General features: G+C 39.6%; 1 protein-coding gene across 3 annotated transcripts; it reads left to right on the plus strand.

Moving 5' to 3' along the window:
* The first annotated feature begins 4,180 nt into the window (after positions 1-4,180).
* Positions 4,181-15,071, plus strand: entpd3 (ectonucleoside triphosphate diphosphohydrolase 3). Of its 3 annotated transcripts, none has more exons than XM_037783461.1 (10): positions 4,181-4,348; positions 8,060-8,197; positions 8,627-8,744; positions 8,926-9,085; positions 9,492-9,651; positions 9,791-10,018; positions 10,716-10,979; positions 11,078-11,188; positions 12,170-12,307; positions 13,183-15,071. In XM_037783461.1, the coding sequence occupies exons 1-10, from the start codon at positions 4,184-4,186 to the stop codon at positions 13,369-13,371; spliced, it is 1,671 nt and encodes a 556-aa protein (XP_037639389.1). In that variant the 5' UTR covers positions 4,181-4,183; the 3' UTR covers positions 13,372-15,071. The 3 variants fall into 3 exon arrangements, with proteins under 3 accessions (XP_037639389.1, XP_037639390.1, XP_037639391.1); XM_037783462.1 differs by lacking the exon at positions 4,181-4,348 and adding an exon at positions 4,365-4,444; XM_037783463.1 differs by lacking the exon at positions 4,181-4,348 and adding an exon at positions 4,415-4,434.
* The last annotated feature ends 458 nt before the right edge of the window (positions 15,072-15,529 follow it).

Consider the following 15,529-nt stretch of genomic DNA (forward strand, 5'->3'; position numbering starts at 1 on the left):
TAAAGCACAATAAAGGTCCTGGTACATTGTATGAGTGGAAATAATGCAGAATCCACCAATAGATAATGTTTAATACAGTGTTGCAACGGTAGGGATGAACTACTAGAATATTTTACTCAAGTAAAAGTACTGTTGCTTAAAAGGAATTTTACCCATGTACAAGTAAAATTATTTGTGTAAAAATGTAAAAGTAACTAGAGACCATCTTGCGATGGGATCACACCCGCCGCGTCACCAAATCGGGCCAGGGGCATAAAGTGTGGGGGCCAATGGCCCCTTCCCCACTTCCTATACAGTAGCCTTTATTTTGATCTCAACTACAAACCTGTAAAAGTTTGTGACGCCAAATCAGGCCAGGGGTGTAAAGTGGGGACGTAAAGAGTGGTGATACAATAGGTGTCTCCAGGACTACATCTTGCCATGATGACAAAAACACACAAGGTAAAAAAATTATATTCTAATAATAATATTGAGGAAAGAGGGAAAGAGGGGGGTGGAGGGAGGGTAAAGAGAAATGATGTGATATAATAGACCTATGAAATCAAACACATTTAGGCTACAAAATAAAGTGCATTAACATGTCAAAGTATACTCATCACACCACAGAGCCCCTACATCCAAACCAACGATATATTCTTTTTCTATAGATGGCACTTGCAGCCTGAGCATACAACAAATTATAAATTATACAACCGCCCTTCTCAGTGTAGCCTTACAAGAATTAACCATAAAGGAGGCAAAAACTCAGACAATTAAGCCAAAATGGCTGACAATAAATAAAAAAAGAGCTACTGTACGTACACCATGGTGGGTGCAACAAGTAATATTAGAAATTAGAAATTAGAAAGTAAATAACCTGACACTTCTATTAGAATCAACAGCAGAATAAAGCATGACCAAGGCAGACAGCACGGACATGTATAAACAATATAAACTTCACAGCAGCTGCGGCCACAAGCACGTATTAAGGCAAAAAGAGAGCTGCACAGTTTTTGTCCTTTGTGCACACACGCGCCACAATGCTACTTTGGAGAGATTTACAACCATCACAGTAACTTTGTTGTACTCACTTGTCTGAAAGTCAGTCTCTGAGTCTTGTGCAGTCCTCCTCAAGGTTCAACTTCTTTCATTCTCAATGCATAATATAACCAACCCATTCAGCCTCTCTGTCCCACAATAACCAGTCCCAGTCTCTCTGTCCCACAATAACCAGCCCCAGTCTCTCTGTCCCACAATAACCAGTCCAAGTCTCTCTGTCCCACAATAACCAGCCCCAGTCTCTCTGTCCCACAATAACCAGTCCCAGTCTCTCTGTCACACAATAACCAGTCCCAGTCTCTCTGTCCCACAATAACCAGTCCCAGTCTCTCTGTCACACAATAACCAGTCCCAGTCTCTCTGTCCCACAATAACCAGTCCCAGTCTCTCTGTCACACAATAACCAGTCCCAGTCTCTCTGTTGCAGATATCACTCACAGTTTAATCAACCAACTTGGAATTAAAAATCAGTGTTGGCTATTTTTAATATTTAACAAATACCACAAACATATGCTTTAGTTGCCACAGGTGGATATTGAATTGGAAAAAAAAAATGAGTGCTTTGCAGACATATTTAGTAAGAACATTTTTCCAACTTTGCAGATATGTTCATTTAAAAAGTTTCCTGATTTTGATGACAGGTTTGTAATTTGCAGTTGCAAATTATCAGATTTATTTCAAGGTACTAGTGACCACTAGTGCCACTATGGAACGAGGTTTTGGAGAGCAGGTCCCATTTTGAGAAAGTCGCCGACACTGACAGTCTGTCCCTTCACGCCTCCCTCCAAAGCCACTCCCCCAAAAATATGATTGTGGACGTAAACATATTATAACAACAAACATGGCTATTGTTAGTACTCACAGCTGTCAAGCTAGCAGCTTGTGGAAGACTCCGGTAATGCGCAATAAGTGCATGGGCAGAATGGCAAAAATCTGAATTTCAACAAATATAACAAAAACATGTTTTTGAAGAACACTACCAACCCTAGCTTTAAACAATGCAGGTTATAATTTATCCAAAAAAATGGTTTTTGTGAATATTATATGAGAAAAGAAATGCAATCAAAGGTACACACAATGTGATGTTTAGCCCCAACTCTATCAGCCTCCCTGATACCTTATGTGTTTTCCTAATGTATGTCCTGTTGCTGGATTTTAACTTGGAGCAGCAGCAGTACCCATATAAATTAATCATGTCCAGCAACACTGGGATGGACACACCTCAGTATTTAACAGCTTAGAAGACCAGAAACACCACTAGTATGTAATTATCCAGGAGGCTTGAAACACATAAAGTTAAGTAGGAGCTCTCTGCCTTTCTTCTATTTCCTCTCTCGGTGCAAATCTAATTTTCAGCGTCCTGTCTGTCCGGTTCATTCAGACCAGTGGGTTTCAGGTCTCACTTTAGGCAGCTAAAAATACTTTATCTTTGTTCACTGAGCATTGAATCAGACATGTAATTCCCTTTGACTGGCCCCATCAGTGTTTTCTTTGTAGACAGTCCAGATACCAGAAGACCACCCGCATGCTGAAATGTTAAGGAATCCACTGGATTTATGAACCAGCCACAGTGACGGGAAGCACTGCAGCCACTTAACAGTCATAGTAATGGCAAATATGACAAATCAAAAATATGACATGAAGCAAATGCAGAATGATGAGCCAATGAAGATGAGTGAAGAGCCAGTTAGTAAGATCACACCCTCACACCCTTGAGTGTTGTTAGCTTAGCTCAGAGGAGCTGTAAACTCAAGGCTGAGTTAGCTCAGGCTAAGTGGGTCATATTGTCCACTGCAGGGTTAGTTATGGGTTAATTTAATGTAGATCCCTGTGGAACTGGGGGCTGAGCGTGAGGGAGTGGGCGGATGCAACCGTTAAGAATTACATTATTATAACTATTTTGCTTTAGCGAAATGCATTTTTAGAGGAAACTTAATACCAAATTTTAAAAAATCAAAACATAATATTAAACATGTCTGAAATATGTTTACTAACATTTTTTTGCATGCTAAATGTTCAAACTGAACATATTTGCAAAGAGTTCACAATAAATGTTATTTATCTGTCTCCCACACAATGTTCACTCATTGCAACTAAAGCATGATTAAGGTATTAATAACTGTATTAAGGTAGTTTGCAGCAATTACAGGTGTACAAGCTATTTAGTGTTGGTCCTCCATTAAGTTAGTGGACTCATGAAAGACCAATTTTGAAAATGAATCCTGAAAATTGAAGCAGCAGAGGCTGATTTACGACCTTTTAGTCCCTATTGGTAAAGCTCCAAAAACACTAGATACTACAGTTTCCATAAGGCAACTGGACATAGTCTTTCTTAGACCCTTCATGCCCGGTAAATTCCATTACCACCCAGTTTGTAATATTTTGGAACTAATTGTTTCCTTGTGAAGATAAAGCGTAAAAGATAAGATTGGTGAATGAGTATGGTAGCTAATGAGTGACTGCCATAATGAATAAATTCATTTAAAAAATGACTGAATGAACTGTTTGTTTAGATATGCTGTCTGAAGTGGTTGAAGTTTGTTTTGGCCATTGATCTGGACTTTGAAGGCTGATGCATTCTGATGACTCTCCACTGATGTGATATTGGACTGACAGACACACATAAATGCAAGCAGTTCTCATGTTTCCAGAAAATGTTGTACAATACCTGGTTAGTTTAATGACTCATAGGTTTCACTATGAGAACCTGAGCTGAACGTGTAAGTGGGAGCTTGCAAGTACCAACACATACTTGACTGTTGGTACAGTGCTTGATCCTTTGCTTTTCATCGTCCTTTATCCTTCAATTCAGGCCTATCAAATAAGAGCTGACTTTGTGATAACCTGTGCAGCAGATACTCAGCCACAATGCACTTTATCTTATTGATTACATCAATTAACCTCACCACTGCTCCCCCCCCTCTCTTCTCACATTGTTTCATGCATACACACAAAACCTGTGTCTGTGCTTAATCATTCCACACAGTCAGTGAACAAGGAACAAGCCGTGCAACATTCACTGCCTGTTCGCTCCGTTTCACTGGTGTGGTGGGAGTGGTGAAAACTGGAGTTTGTATACATTGCTCCTCCCATGTTCCCTCTCTCCCTCTCTCTCTGTTTTGTTGGGGTACAACAGCTCTTGCTCATGTTGGCCAATCACTCTTTAGATCTCTCACTCACAGCACACTCCCTTGCTCTCTCTCTCTCCCTTCCTTTGTTGTTCCCCTGTTTCCTGCTGTGTTCCTTCATCCCTCCTTCAGAGCCATCTCACTCCCACTCCCAACTAGGATCTACAAACCAGCTCTTCAAGGTAAGAAACAAACACACCTCCTCCTCTCTCTCACATGCATCCCCCGGAATCTCAAATGGTTAATGCAGGTATAACACATAATACAGGTAATAAGAGGTAAGTTTGTTTCATTGTGTGAGTTGATTTACTGTGTTGTATGACATGGGTGTATGCATGTGTTAGTGTTCAACCACATTTCACCCATTTACCCTCATGAAGACCAGTTTCTACAAGCAAAGGAAACAGCATGTGCAAATATACTTGGAGGAATAATGTGGGTGTTGTCAGTGTTGGATCTCGCAATGCAAACTTAAGACTTGCCAAATCCTCTGGTTGACCGATAATTGATTTAAACTGCATTGTGTATAACGTTTACTTTGTTGTGCATGGGGATGGATAACAGAGAGCAGAGTGGTCCATCTTGTTTTTTGTGTGTGTCTTTGGAGCAGAAAACCAAAGTTTGTGTTTTAGCACACAATGTAATTCCATCATTTATAATATGATATACAAGTAGACAAAGCTTTAAGGCAAAATACAAAAAAACTTCCAAACCTGACGATTGAAAGATTTGTGCATGGACTTCGAAAAGGCAGAGCACAGAATTAGAAATTACAGTAAATAACTTAACAAAATTTAAGTAACTCCAAGTTACCTGTCTCCTCTTAGCTCACTTGATGAGACCCTAACCCTTTTACTGTGAGTGTCTCCATATTTCACTAATTTGTGATGTAATTCAAATTAGAGCTTAATCTGTACTATACATATATATATATATATATTAATGGAAGTAAAAAAAATGTAAAGGGAGAAACGGAATTACGCTTGCTTTAGTTGTAGTCACACACATTGGCAACAAACTTAATTACAGTCCGTAAGAGTTGTTATTTGAAATATTTACAGTAAGCTTGAACCATTATTATGGACAGTCGCTGAACGTCACTGACATTGTTCAAGCATCCTGGACCCAACAGCACACTGATGTTAAAGACTAGACTAACCACTGGCTGACCAGTGAAGCCAGAGAACGATGAGCTCATGTTACTACGTGCTTTTAGAGATGTCTTTTTTCAATAGGTGCAAATGATTAGATCAGTTATAATCATAGATATCATTCCATACACTTTAAACACAGGTATATTAGTAATATTGTTAGTTGGGTATGTTTTTAGAAACACCACAACCATTAGCTTACTTTACTGATAGAGGCATATTTTCATTTTGAGTTACATTAATCAAACTAAAAGTAAGAGTAGAAAGCAGAAAAGCAGATGTGGGCGACCTCCGGTTTCTTATGTTTTTCATACAATGCTGGCATCCCACAGAGGCCCTGTATCTCTTTCACTAGCCTTGGAAAATGAAAATGTCCAGAGCATAGCTATAAAGAGAAATCCCCCAAATTTGTAGACGTGGAATATCAATTATGTCACACACATGACTGTGAAGTGTTAAACCGGCTTAAGCCACGTCAGTCAGAGACATGCTTGTTGGCATGTCGTGAGGTTCTAATCACACCTTGTCTAGCAGCTTTTACCTGCATGTTTTCACCTGAAGTTACTGTGGTAATTCTAATTGCTGTGATGTAAAAGAATAACAAATATTGTCACTGGTGTGTCGTTACAGTCTGCTGACAACAGAGGAGTCAAATATTTATTTGGGGTTTACACAGCTTAAATAGCAGCTTAAAAGTCAGAAAGAAAGAGAGATAGAGAGGGAGGTGGAGAATTGTGGTGCTTTCTCTACCAGCTGTCGGACAGTCTGATAATAACACAAAGCGGAGACAGCACTAATCGCTGTAGTCTGACAGAAGGTTGTAATTACTATGTTCCCCTCATTAATGACCTCCTATTGCCGTAAGACAACAAGTTTAAGCATAGGATGGTTGAATAATATCTATTGCTGAGTCATTATTTATATGCGTTCATTTCTTTCCATACTCTATAAAGAAAAATATATTTTAAATGGAATATATTCAGTCCATGCTATTACATAACATGACATTGCTAGGCTTAGTTGTAGTTTTAAATATAGATTATCTTCACATACAGCGCATACCAACTAAGGCATAAATAGAATGAAAGTAAAATAGAATAAACCAGAAAATTAGAAAGAAAAAATGTACTGAGTTCAAGGGAGCGTATGTGCGTGTTTAGGTACAAAGAGCTGTGTTGTTACAGAGTTTGACCCGTAATTGCAGCCATATTGCACTTCTATGTGACTACATGAGAAATGCTTGTATGATTCTGGTAGAAGAACAACACTCCTGCATATGGGAAAAATATTTTTTTTTAACCTAGTGTATCTAACTTTTCTCCACATGGTGGATCTGGCATGGAACACCGTTTTCAGTCATTGAGTATACGCTTGAATCTCAAAGAGAGCAGTTTCTGGCACGCCATGTTTATTAACAAGATCAACATTAGATGGAAAAAGTGTGTATCTGAGGTGAGCATTGCCTGTAGCTTGACAACATGAGCGTTTATTCTAAATATCCAACACATGGCTGTTTCTTCATAGCCATTATGAAGTTAAACTCAAAACAAAGTGGACGTGACGGATGTTGTAATTTAACTCTAGGCCAACATCAAGTTTAAATAAACAACACGACCAAAACCTTCAAGATTTCGAGGCTAAATATGCAAGGCTTTCATGAGACAGCAGCAAACTTGCTTGCTGGCTGCTGATTAACTGCACTGTTTTAGAGACAAACAGTTTGCCTTAGAGGCAACGTTTTGTTTTTGCTGACTGACAAGCCCTATAAAAGCTTTTAACCTTTTACCTGGTTAGGAACTGACACCTCACAAAACTCTCTTAAATCCCACCTCAAAACCCAGTTCGCTTTCTTCAAAGAGTCTTAAACTGAGAGAAGCTTGTATTCTCCTTTGCAGATCATAAAAAAATTAAACAAATTCCCCTTTCATTTTATTGCTTTGCATTATTTGCCTTAATTAAATAGGTCAAAGATAATCGGGGATCTCATTGTGGTTATCATTGTCCAGGGCCGGCTTAAGGCATAGGCGGTCACCTAGGGCGCCACCTCCTGGGGGGCGCTGGTCGCCCTCTAAAAGAATAATGATAATAATATATATATTTTCTTAAATGACGGTGGGCACGCTTCCTCATCTTCTGCATCGAGGTAACAAATGAACAAAGAAAGAAAGAAAGAAAGAAATACACTTTTCACCCCTGTTACTCTCTTTCTCACACTTTTTCGTCTGCTCGGCACTTATTTGTCAATAAAAGCGTAAATTGTAGTGAACTGACTAAACACTTTTAAGCCAACAATATCAGGGACCAAATGTTTATTTATATCATAATAACTTAAAAATCATAATTTTTTGTCTTGAAACCATTAGTTTAGTGGTGCGGTTTACGGGGCTAGGGTTAATGTTCTTGGGGGCTGAACCCTAACGGGCTCTAAATCCGAATTTTGCCTATATGGCACCAAAAGGGCTAGAGCCGGCTCTTTCATTGTCCATGATAAGAATATTATTCATACAGCCTATCACGATCCACATGTTTTCTCCTGATTCTGTTTCCTCTGATGTGTTTGTTAAACCTGGTGGTATGGCTTAGTCCATCAATACTATTAATGTTATTTTAAAGTAAATAAAGTGTACTATTATTGCTCATCATCACTTTTCAAACCTCTTCACATCACATCACTTTGAGTGCCAAAATGCTTTTAGTGAAACATTCCTCTCCTTTTTTTTCAACCCCTTTTCTTGCCAACAGGAAATGGCTTCCAAACGGAAAGTGGGCTACAAGTGTCGCATAGCAGGAGTGCTGCTTCTCCTCTTGGCCAGTATTGCTGCCCTTGTTGCTGTTGCTGTCATCCAGGACACCTGGGGGTCAAAACTCTACAGCTCAGAGGTGAACATTTACATGCATGCGCACAGATTCCTATGGATGCACACATATAGTAGGCACTATTTGGCTTTAGATCTTCTTCACTTAAACAAAGTATATAACAGTTCTCAAAACACATCCCTACAAAGAGAGAGAGAGAGAGAGAGAGAGAGAGAGAGAGAGAGAGAGAGAGAGAGAGAGAGAGAGAGACAGAGACAGAAACAGGTATACACACACATTCTTCAGCTCCCACACATTCTCAGTTGTGAAATTGGTGCCAGACGTTATCGGATGTCAAGGTTGGGGTCAAGTAAAAAAGGTTTTCTCATCAGTCAGCCTGGTGACAAATGGTGGTCCCTTTTTAAAGGGGCAGTGGGGGTCGCAGCAGCAAAGACTAGACCAAGAGAAAAATGTGGCCCTGTAACATGATTTCTTTTTCTGTCTTCACTTCAGTATGGCATTGTGATAGACTCGGGTTCATCACGTTCCAGTGTGTACCTGTACCAGTGGCCAGGGCAGAAGGAGAATGAAACCGGAGTTGTAACTGAGATAATGAACTGCAAAGTTGCTGGTGAGTCATTGGGGGAGGGGTGGGGGGAAGAGAAGAATGAAAGCCAAAGCTTACTGAGTATTTTGAAATGCTCCATCAACCACTATTATTTAAGATGTTACACATTAACTCAGAAATTTCACTTTATGTTTTTAGAGGCCGTACCTAAGAATATGATTTTAGCCTGGCCTTGTACCCACAGGTGCTGGTATCTCAGAGATGATGGTTGACCCAGAGAAAGATGCCATGTCGTGGACGGGATTCAACAATTGCATGGACAACATCACCATAGCTATTCCTGTTGAAAAACACAATACCACAGCTCTCTTTCTAGGAGCTACTGCTGGAATGAGACTTCTGCAGTAAGAAAGTGTTGAAATAAGATAGCTTCAGGGTATTCCCTCACCATTACTTACAATTTATTGGAGAGTGCCTGGAAGGATCAGAGCAATTTAACCCCATTCATGCACCACCTGGTTTTTATCTAAGCCCTCTGGGTTATAGGTCAATAGGATGGATCTTTGAACACCTTTGAACTATTTCCTCTTCCTTTCAGTCTTTAAACTAAGCTAACCATCTTCTGGCCAGCTCTAGCTTCACGTTATGGGAGTAGTATCAATCTATTTATCTAGCTCCCGGCAAGAGAGCGAAAAAAGTGAATTTTCCAAAATATGAAACTATTCCTTTAATGACACCATGTTTCACTGCTGACCACTCCTGTTTCCAGTAAGATCTGTAATTCTGTTCCCTTTTCTGCTTTGCTATAAGTGAGAAGGATGAAAAGAAGTCCAATGAAATCCTGGAAAGTCTCAGAAAATACCTGGAGTCTTTGCCTTTCATGTTCCAAAATGCTTCCATCATTACTGGTCAAGAAGAAGGGCTGTATGGGTGGGTCACTGTCAACTACCTCATGGGAAACTTCCTAGAGGTAAGATACTGTCATTGATCTATCTGGTCTCCGTGGGTCAAAGTGTACTTATCTCTAAATGTGGAAAATAATGCTACTTCACAAACAGCTCCAGATCAAGTGGTTCATCAGATGCTAAACGTTTTCATTATATTTGCAGAAAAATCTTTGGAACGCCTACGTCCACCCAGAAGGGGAAAGGACTGTAGGGTCCATGGACCTTGGTGGAGCATCAACACAGATCGCCTTTGCAGTTCCGGAAGATCTCAGAGGGACTGACTACTTGCATGTCAAACTGTACGGTTACCCTTACAATGTCTACACACACAGTTTCCTCTGCTATGGCAAAAATGAGATTGGGAAGAGGATTCTGGACAAAATAGTCCAGGTACACAGCTTTTCTTTTCGTCTTTTGAGTGTGAGTGTGTGTGTGTGTGTGCGTGTGTATATGCTTCCAGGTACTATAAGAGTGATGGTTCTTTCCAGAGTTCTCTCCACGTCCCTGTATAGTATGCATTTCTATGTTCATGTTTAAGTGCTTGTGTGTGTGGTGCGCATGGCTGTGGGAATGTATGTTTTTTTTTGCATGCATGTGCAGGCGAAAATCCATTAATGCCCAGTTCAGAATTGATTAGCAAACACTGTTGTCCCTGAGTTGCTAACAGGCAAAGGGAAACCAGTCAAGAATGCATTATGTCATTAAGAAAATTGATCGGACCGTGAATGTCTGCGAGAAATGCATTATTTCTGGCAGCTTATAGCTTCATAATAGTACTTGTAGCTGGAGAAATATGCTATGTAGTGAGAATATGTTATGGGTATACATTTGCAGCAGGGTCCTGTTATAAAATGTTAAGTAAAAAGTTTGTATTTACATGAGGATCTTTATGTGATAATATGTAATTCAAGTAAATAAGTCATGCAGGTTTGCATATATAGATGGTGACTGTAAATGCATAAGTAATACTGTCCAAACCCTCTTAATTCATCCTCCCATGTCTCTTCCTGTCCCTCTCTTTATCATAACTTCCCCCTCATCCTCCATTCCTTCTTTTAACATCTTCTTCCTCCTCTTAACGTTCCAGGAATCATCTGACCCAACCAACATTCTCAACCCCTGCTACCCTGATGGTTACAACACCACCATGTACGCCTCAGACATTTATGACACAGACTGCACAAAGCAGCCAAACAGCTACAAGCCAGATCGAGAACTCCTCATGGTGGGAACCAACGACTCAGACAAGTGCAGCAGCATAGTGAAGTCCATGTTTAATTTCACGACTTGTCCCTCGTCCCAGTGTTCATTCAACGGAATCGAGCAGCCGCCTGTCACTGGAGATTTTATGGTAACAGTGACATAGACACAGTGCAAATAGAATACGTGCAAGAAAAGAGATAAAGATGATAAAAACAACTTACGATACGTCTCTACTGTTCCCACCAGGCATATGCAGGATTCTTCTTCACTGCTAGGGCGCTTGGGATAGAAGGAAAATCCAATCTTGATCAATTCAACGACTTAATTACGAAATTCTGCCACTCACATTGGACAAAGGTAAGTTCTTACAATTGGTGTACAGCTAGAGTAATAACAGCAGGCTGAGAGGAGAAGAGAGATCTTTCAGGAACAAACAATGTAAAAACAAAGTGAACGTTGGGATGAGCAATAATGTAGGAAAGAAAAACGACAGGAATTCTTTATATAGACTAAGTGGTGCCATTTATGGCACAATGGCCAACCACATCCCACAATCATTGTACTCACCAAGAACAGAGCAGAGGCAAAATACCCGCTTGGAGATCACCGACTGAGGTGTGCCAACATTTTCTTCTCCGTTTGATTTAGTGACCGTGCTCCTGTTAAAACATGATGTCAGAAATGCAACTTAACTTAACTTAATAACTACATGCCCCCCTGCAGGGGGTATTTAGGGGGACATAGCAGGTCAACAGTATATGCCACATAGAAGTGGTGTACATCATCTGGAAGTGATTGCATGTGATTATCATAAAGTGGGCATGTCTGTAAAGGGGAGACTCGTGGGTACTCATAGAACCCATTTTCATTCACATATCTTGAGGGCAGAGGTCAAGGGACCCCTTTGAAAATTGCCATGCCAGTTTTTCCTTGCCAAAATTTAGCCTAACTTTGGAGCGTTATTTAGCCTCAACAAGCTTACATGAGATGGCTGGATTCCTTAGGTGTTTTTTCTAGTTTCACTCTTACTCTAAAACTGAGCCAGTCTCAGAGGAGGGAAAACTTTACTAGAACTTAAACAATATTTCTCCCACTTAAGAGCTTATATCTATCTATTATAGGGGACCTATAGACACGTAACAAGTATCAGACCTCAAAATAGCTGCACAATATCTTTGTAAATGTTTTTTAAAAAATCCTTCTAGATGGATGAAGTTTTATTTGATCTTATCGTAACCATGAATTCAACCATCTTGACTACAACATTGATATTTTGTTGTTAGCATTAAGCCTCCTTATCACAGGCCACTCTCTAATCTTTGTTTCTCTTCCTTTCAGCTGAAGGCAGAAAAGACATGGATTTCGGACAAACACCTTAGGACGTACTGTTTTTCAGGTCACTATGTCTACACTATGCTGGTGGACGGATACAAGTTTGACAAAGAGACCTGGAAAAACATTAACTTCGAAAAACAGGTTGGTTGAAAAAAACAAACAGACACATCATTTCCACTAAGACACTCCTTGCACCCTATGCTGTCCTTTACGCAGTTATGAAGCCAATACATATCCACTCTTTTTATTCTCTGAGCTCATATATTCTCCAAAAAAATAATGGTCATATTATAAATGACACAACCATCAAAATGTCTATGGCAATTTGATGAGAGTTGCTGTGCTTTAGCTGCCAACAGTCCGTCATGTTTAGACACAGGCTTTTAACATATACAAGTGTGAATGAGGCCACCTGTGGGGACCCATTATAGATGGGATGCCTGACATACCAATCATCTGCACTCAAGAAGCTGAGGCCAGGATGACAGGCAGGCAATGTATCGCTCTGGGATGCCCTGAGGACACGCAGCGTCTTTCACAATGGAAGTCCCTCAACAGAGGGGGATTCCTGCTCTGTGACATACAGTCTATCAGGCATGAGTCATAAAGAAAGACAGTAGCTATTAAAAAGTCACAAATTACAGCCACAGTTTCCAAATTGCATGGCGGTTACCCTTTAGACTTGATCACAAGAGCGTTCCTCAACAGCTGCCAACGCTTCCAACAAGAGAGTCAGTGTGCTGTGTGTGTGGTTTAGTGCCTTTAGCGTGTCTGGGAGTCTGGTGGTTGGGTATGTCCTTTCAGAGGAAGTTACAAAACACTTGGATTATTTACAGAAACATTCATTTGGGTGTTATGACTCATATTTTGCCCTAGAGCTGTAATTGTGCAACTTCATGACAGCTTCATATTCTCAACTTCTGTAGACATGCAAAGTGATGTAATAGCTACTGAAAAAAATGCCATGTACAGCATGCAAATTCACAATGATAACACTGCAAATCTCTTCACTTCAGGTAAAGAACACCAGCATTGGGTGGAGTTTGGGCTACATGCTGAGTATGTCCAACATGATCCCGTCTGAAGTGAAAGAAATCCCCCCCTTGACAGACTCCGTCTTTGCCGGCCTTATCTTTCTATTTTCAGCACTAACCATCATAACTGTTGTCGTAGTTTTCATCTTCCTCATTCGCACCTGCTACTGAGAGTGTACGTCACAAAGGGAATGAATGATCTTCCATTGTAAGCCTTGGGGGCTGCTGTTATCCTGTAAGTAGTGGGAGAGTGTGACGGTACAGCAGCGTGTGCCAAGGCACTTGTACTGAAAGTTACTAATGACATTTTTTTTCAGCTTGAGCCATTTACTGCCTTATATTTCAGTTATGAGAGTTTAAGGAAACTGAAGTGAGAGCCTCAAAATGAAAACCTCTCAGTATGTGTCCTGCTAGTGACTTTGAGTCTTTAAGCTAGCTTCACATGTGAGACTGGTTTTATTGAGGCTGTAAAAATCATCTCGAAAAAACTCAGTTTTACAGGCAGAAACAGGTGACACAGGTTTACCTGCACAGATGATGAACGAGCACCCATAATGTCCACATGCTCGTTCTTGTCGCACATTGCGTAACCTTAAACTGAGTTTCTATATTGCATTCACAGTTGGACCCTCAGGCAGAGCATGAGCTATTCACTCACTGATTGATTCTATATTATACATATAATTGCACTGAATGGATCCGCTTTACAAACCAAATGGCAGCACTTTGCCACGGCCACCTTATTGTAGCATTTTTTATTATATACTAAACATTATATAGTGTATAAACTCATTGAAAACCAGAAGCACACAACAATATTTTACTGAATGAAAACCTCCCTAATAAACAATATATTGAATGTGCTATGTGCCATTGTTTCATTATGATTTTGCAAACTATAATAGATGTTACATTAAGTCATTTTTCTACAGTCTATCTGCAATCAATCAATAGACTTAAATACAAGATACATTTTATGTTCTGAGTTCTGGACAGCAGTCTACCGGTCACTGAAAATTATTTAATGTTAAGTGTTGTTTTTCCCATTAAATACTAACTTTGCGTTGTTCCATCCCTGGGAAGGTTTTCATTCGGTACTTAAAGAACAGAGTATTGTTGGATAGATATTAGATTATATATCTATATCTATATCGATAGATCGATAAGTCAGTTGAGCAGTTTGAGAAAACTACACACATTTCCAGTTTTCAGTGTAATCTACACTCAAGTGTTGTTTATATATTATGAAAGATGTCTGATTGTGTCAATAAAGCCTTTGATGAGAGATTTTTTCAATCAGCATGATTACATGTTGTGATGATAACAGTCATTTGAGTTTTTTGGTATTGACTAAATTTGGTCAGTTTTGGAGATGTCAGCAACAGAACCAACACTAAGACTAGATAGAAAAGGCATGAGTGGCTGAGAGGGAGCAATTAATCTGACTGACCAGCTAATTAGACTGTTGTCAGGCTATTAAATAGGCATCATCAGTTGCTATAAGCCCCATAGATGTAGGTCAGTAGGGGCCTACTACACCCAATAGTAGATTTGATCATCTATTCACATGGTAGATCACTGAAAGAAGGTATAAAAGAAGACGACAGCGACCTCTAGTGACCGTAGTAATTATGACAGGAGCAGAAGCTGAAGTCAGGCGGTGTAGTATAAACAATATGAAAGTCCATGCATAAGGGGTGGAAGATGAATGAATGGTGGTAAATCACAGGGTTTTCACCCGGGAGCCCGGAGTTCGCATCCAGTGTAAAACCAACAATGTGTTCTTTAAGCCAAAACATAATGTTTAACTTAACCAAGTTTTTTTTTTTTTTGTTGTCTAAACCTAAATAAGTTGGAGTTTTGTTGTCTAAACCTAAAGAAGTTGTAGTTCTGTTGTCTAAACCTAAATAAGTTGGAGTTTTGTTGTCTAAACCTAAAGAAGTTGGAGTTTTGTTGTCTAAACCTAAATAAGTTGGAGTTTTGTTGTCTAAACCTAAAGAAGTTGTAGTTTTGTTGTCTACACCTAAAGAAGTAGTAGTTTTGTTGTCTACACCTAAAGAAGTTGTAGTTTTGTTGTCTACACCTAAAGAAGTAGTAGTTTTGTTGTCTAAACCTAAATAAGTTGGAGTTTTGTTGTCTAAACCTAAAGAAGTTGTAGTTTTGTTGTCTACACCTAAAGAAGTAGTAGTTTTGTTGTCTACACCTAAAGAAGTTGGAGTTTTGTTGTCTAAACCTAAATAAATTGTAGTTTTGTTGTCTAAACCTAAAGAAGTTGTAGTTTTGTTGTCTAAACCTAAATAAGTTGTAGTTTTGTTGTCTAAACCTAAAG

This window comes from Sebastes umbrosus, chromosome 11 (assembly GCF_015220745.1).
Source record: "Sebastes umbrosus isolate fSebUmb1 chromosome 11, fSebUmb1.pri, whole genome shotgun sequence".
NCBI lineage: Eukaryota > Metazoa > Chordata > Actinopteri > Perciformes > Sebastidae > Sebastes > Sebastes umbrosus.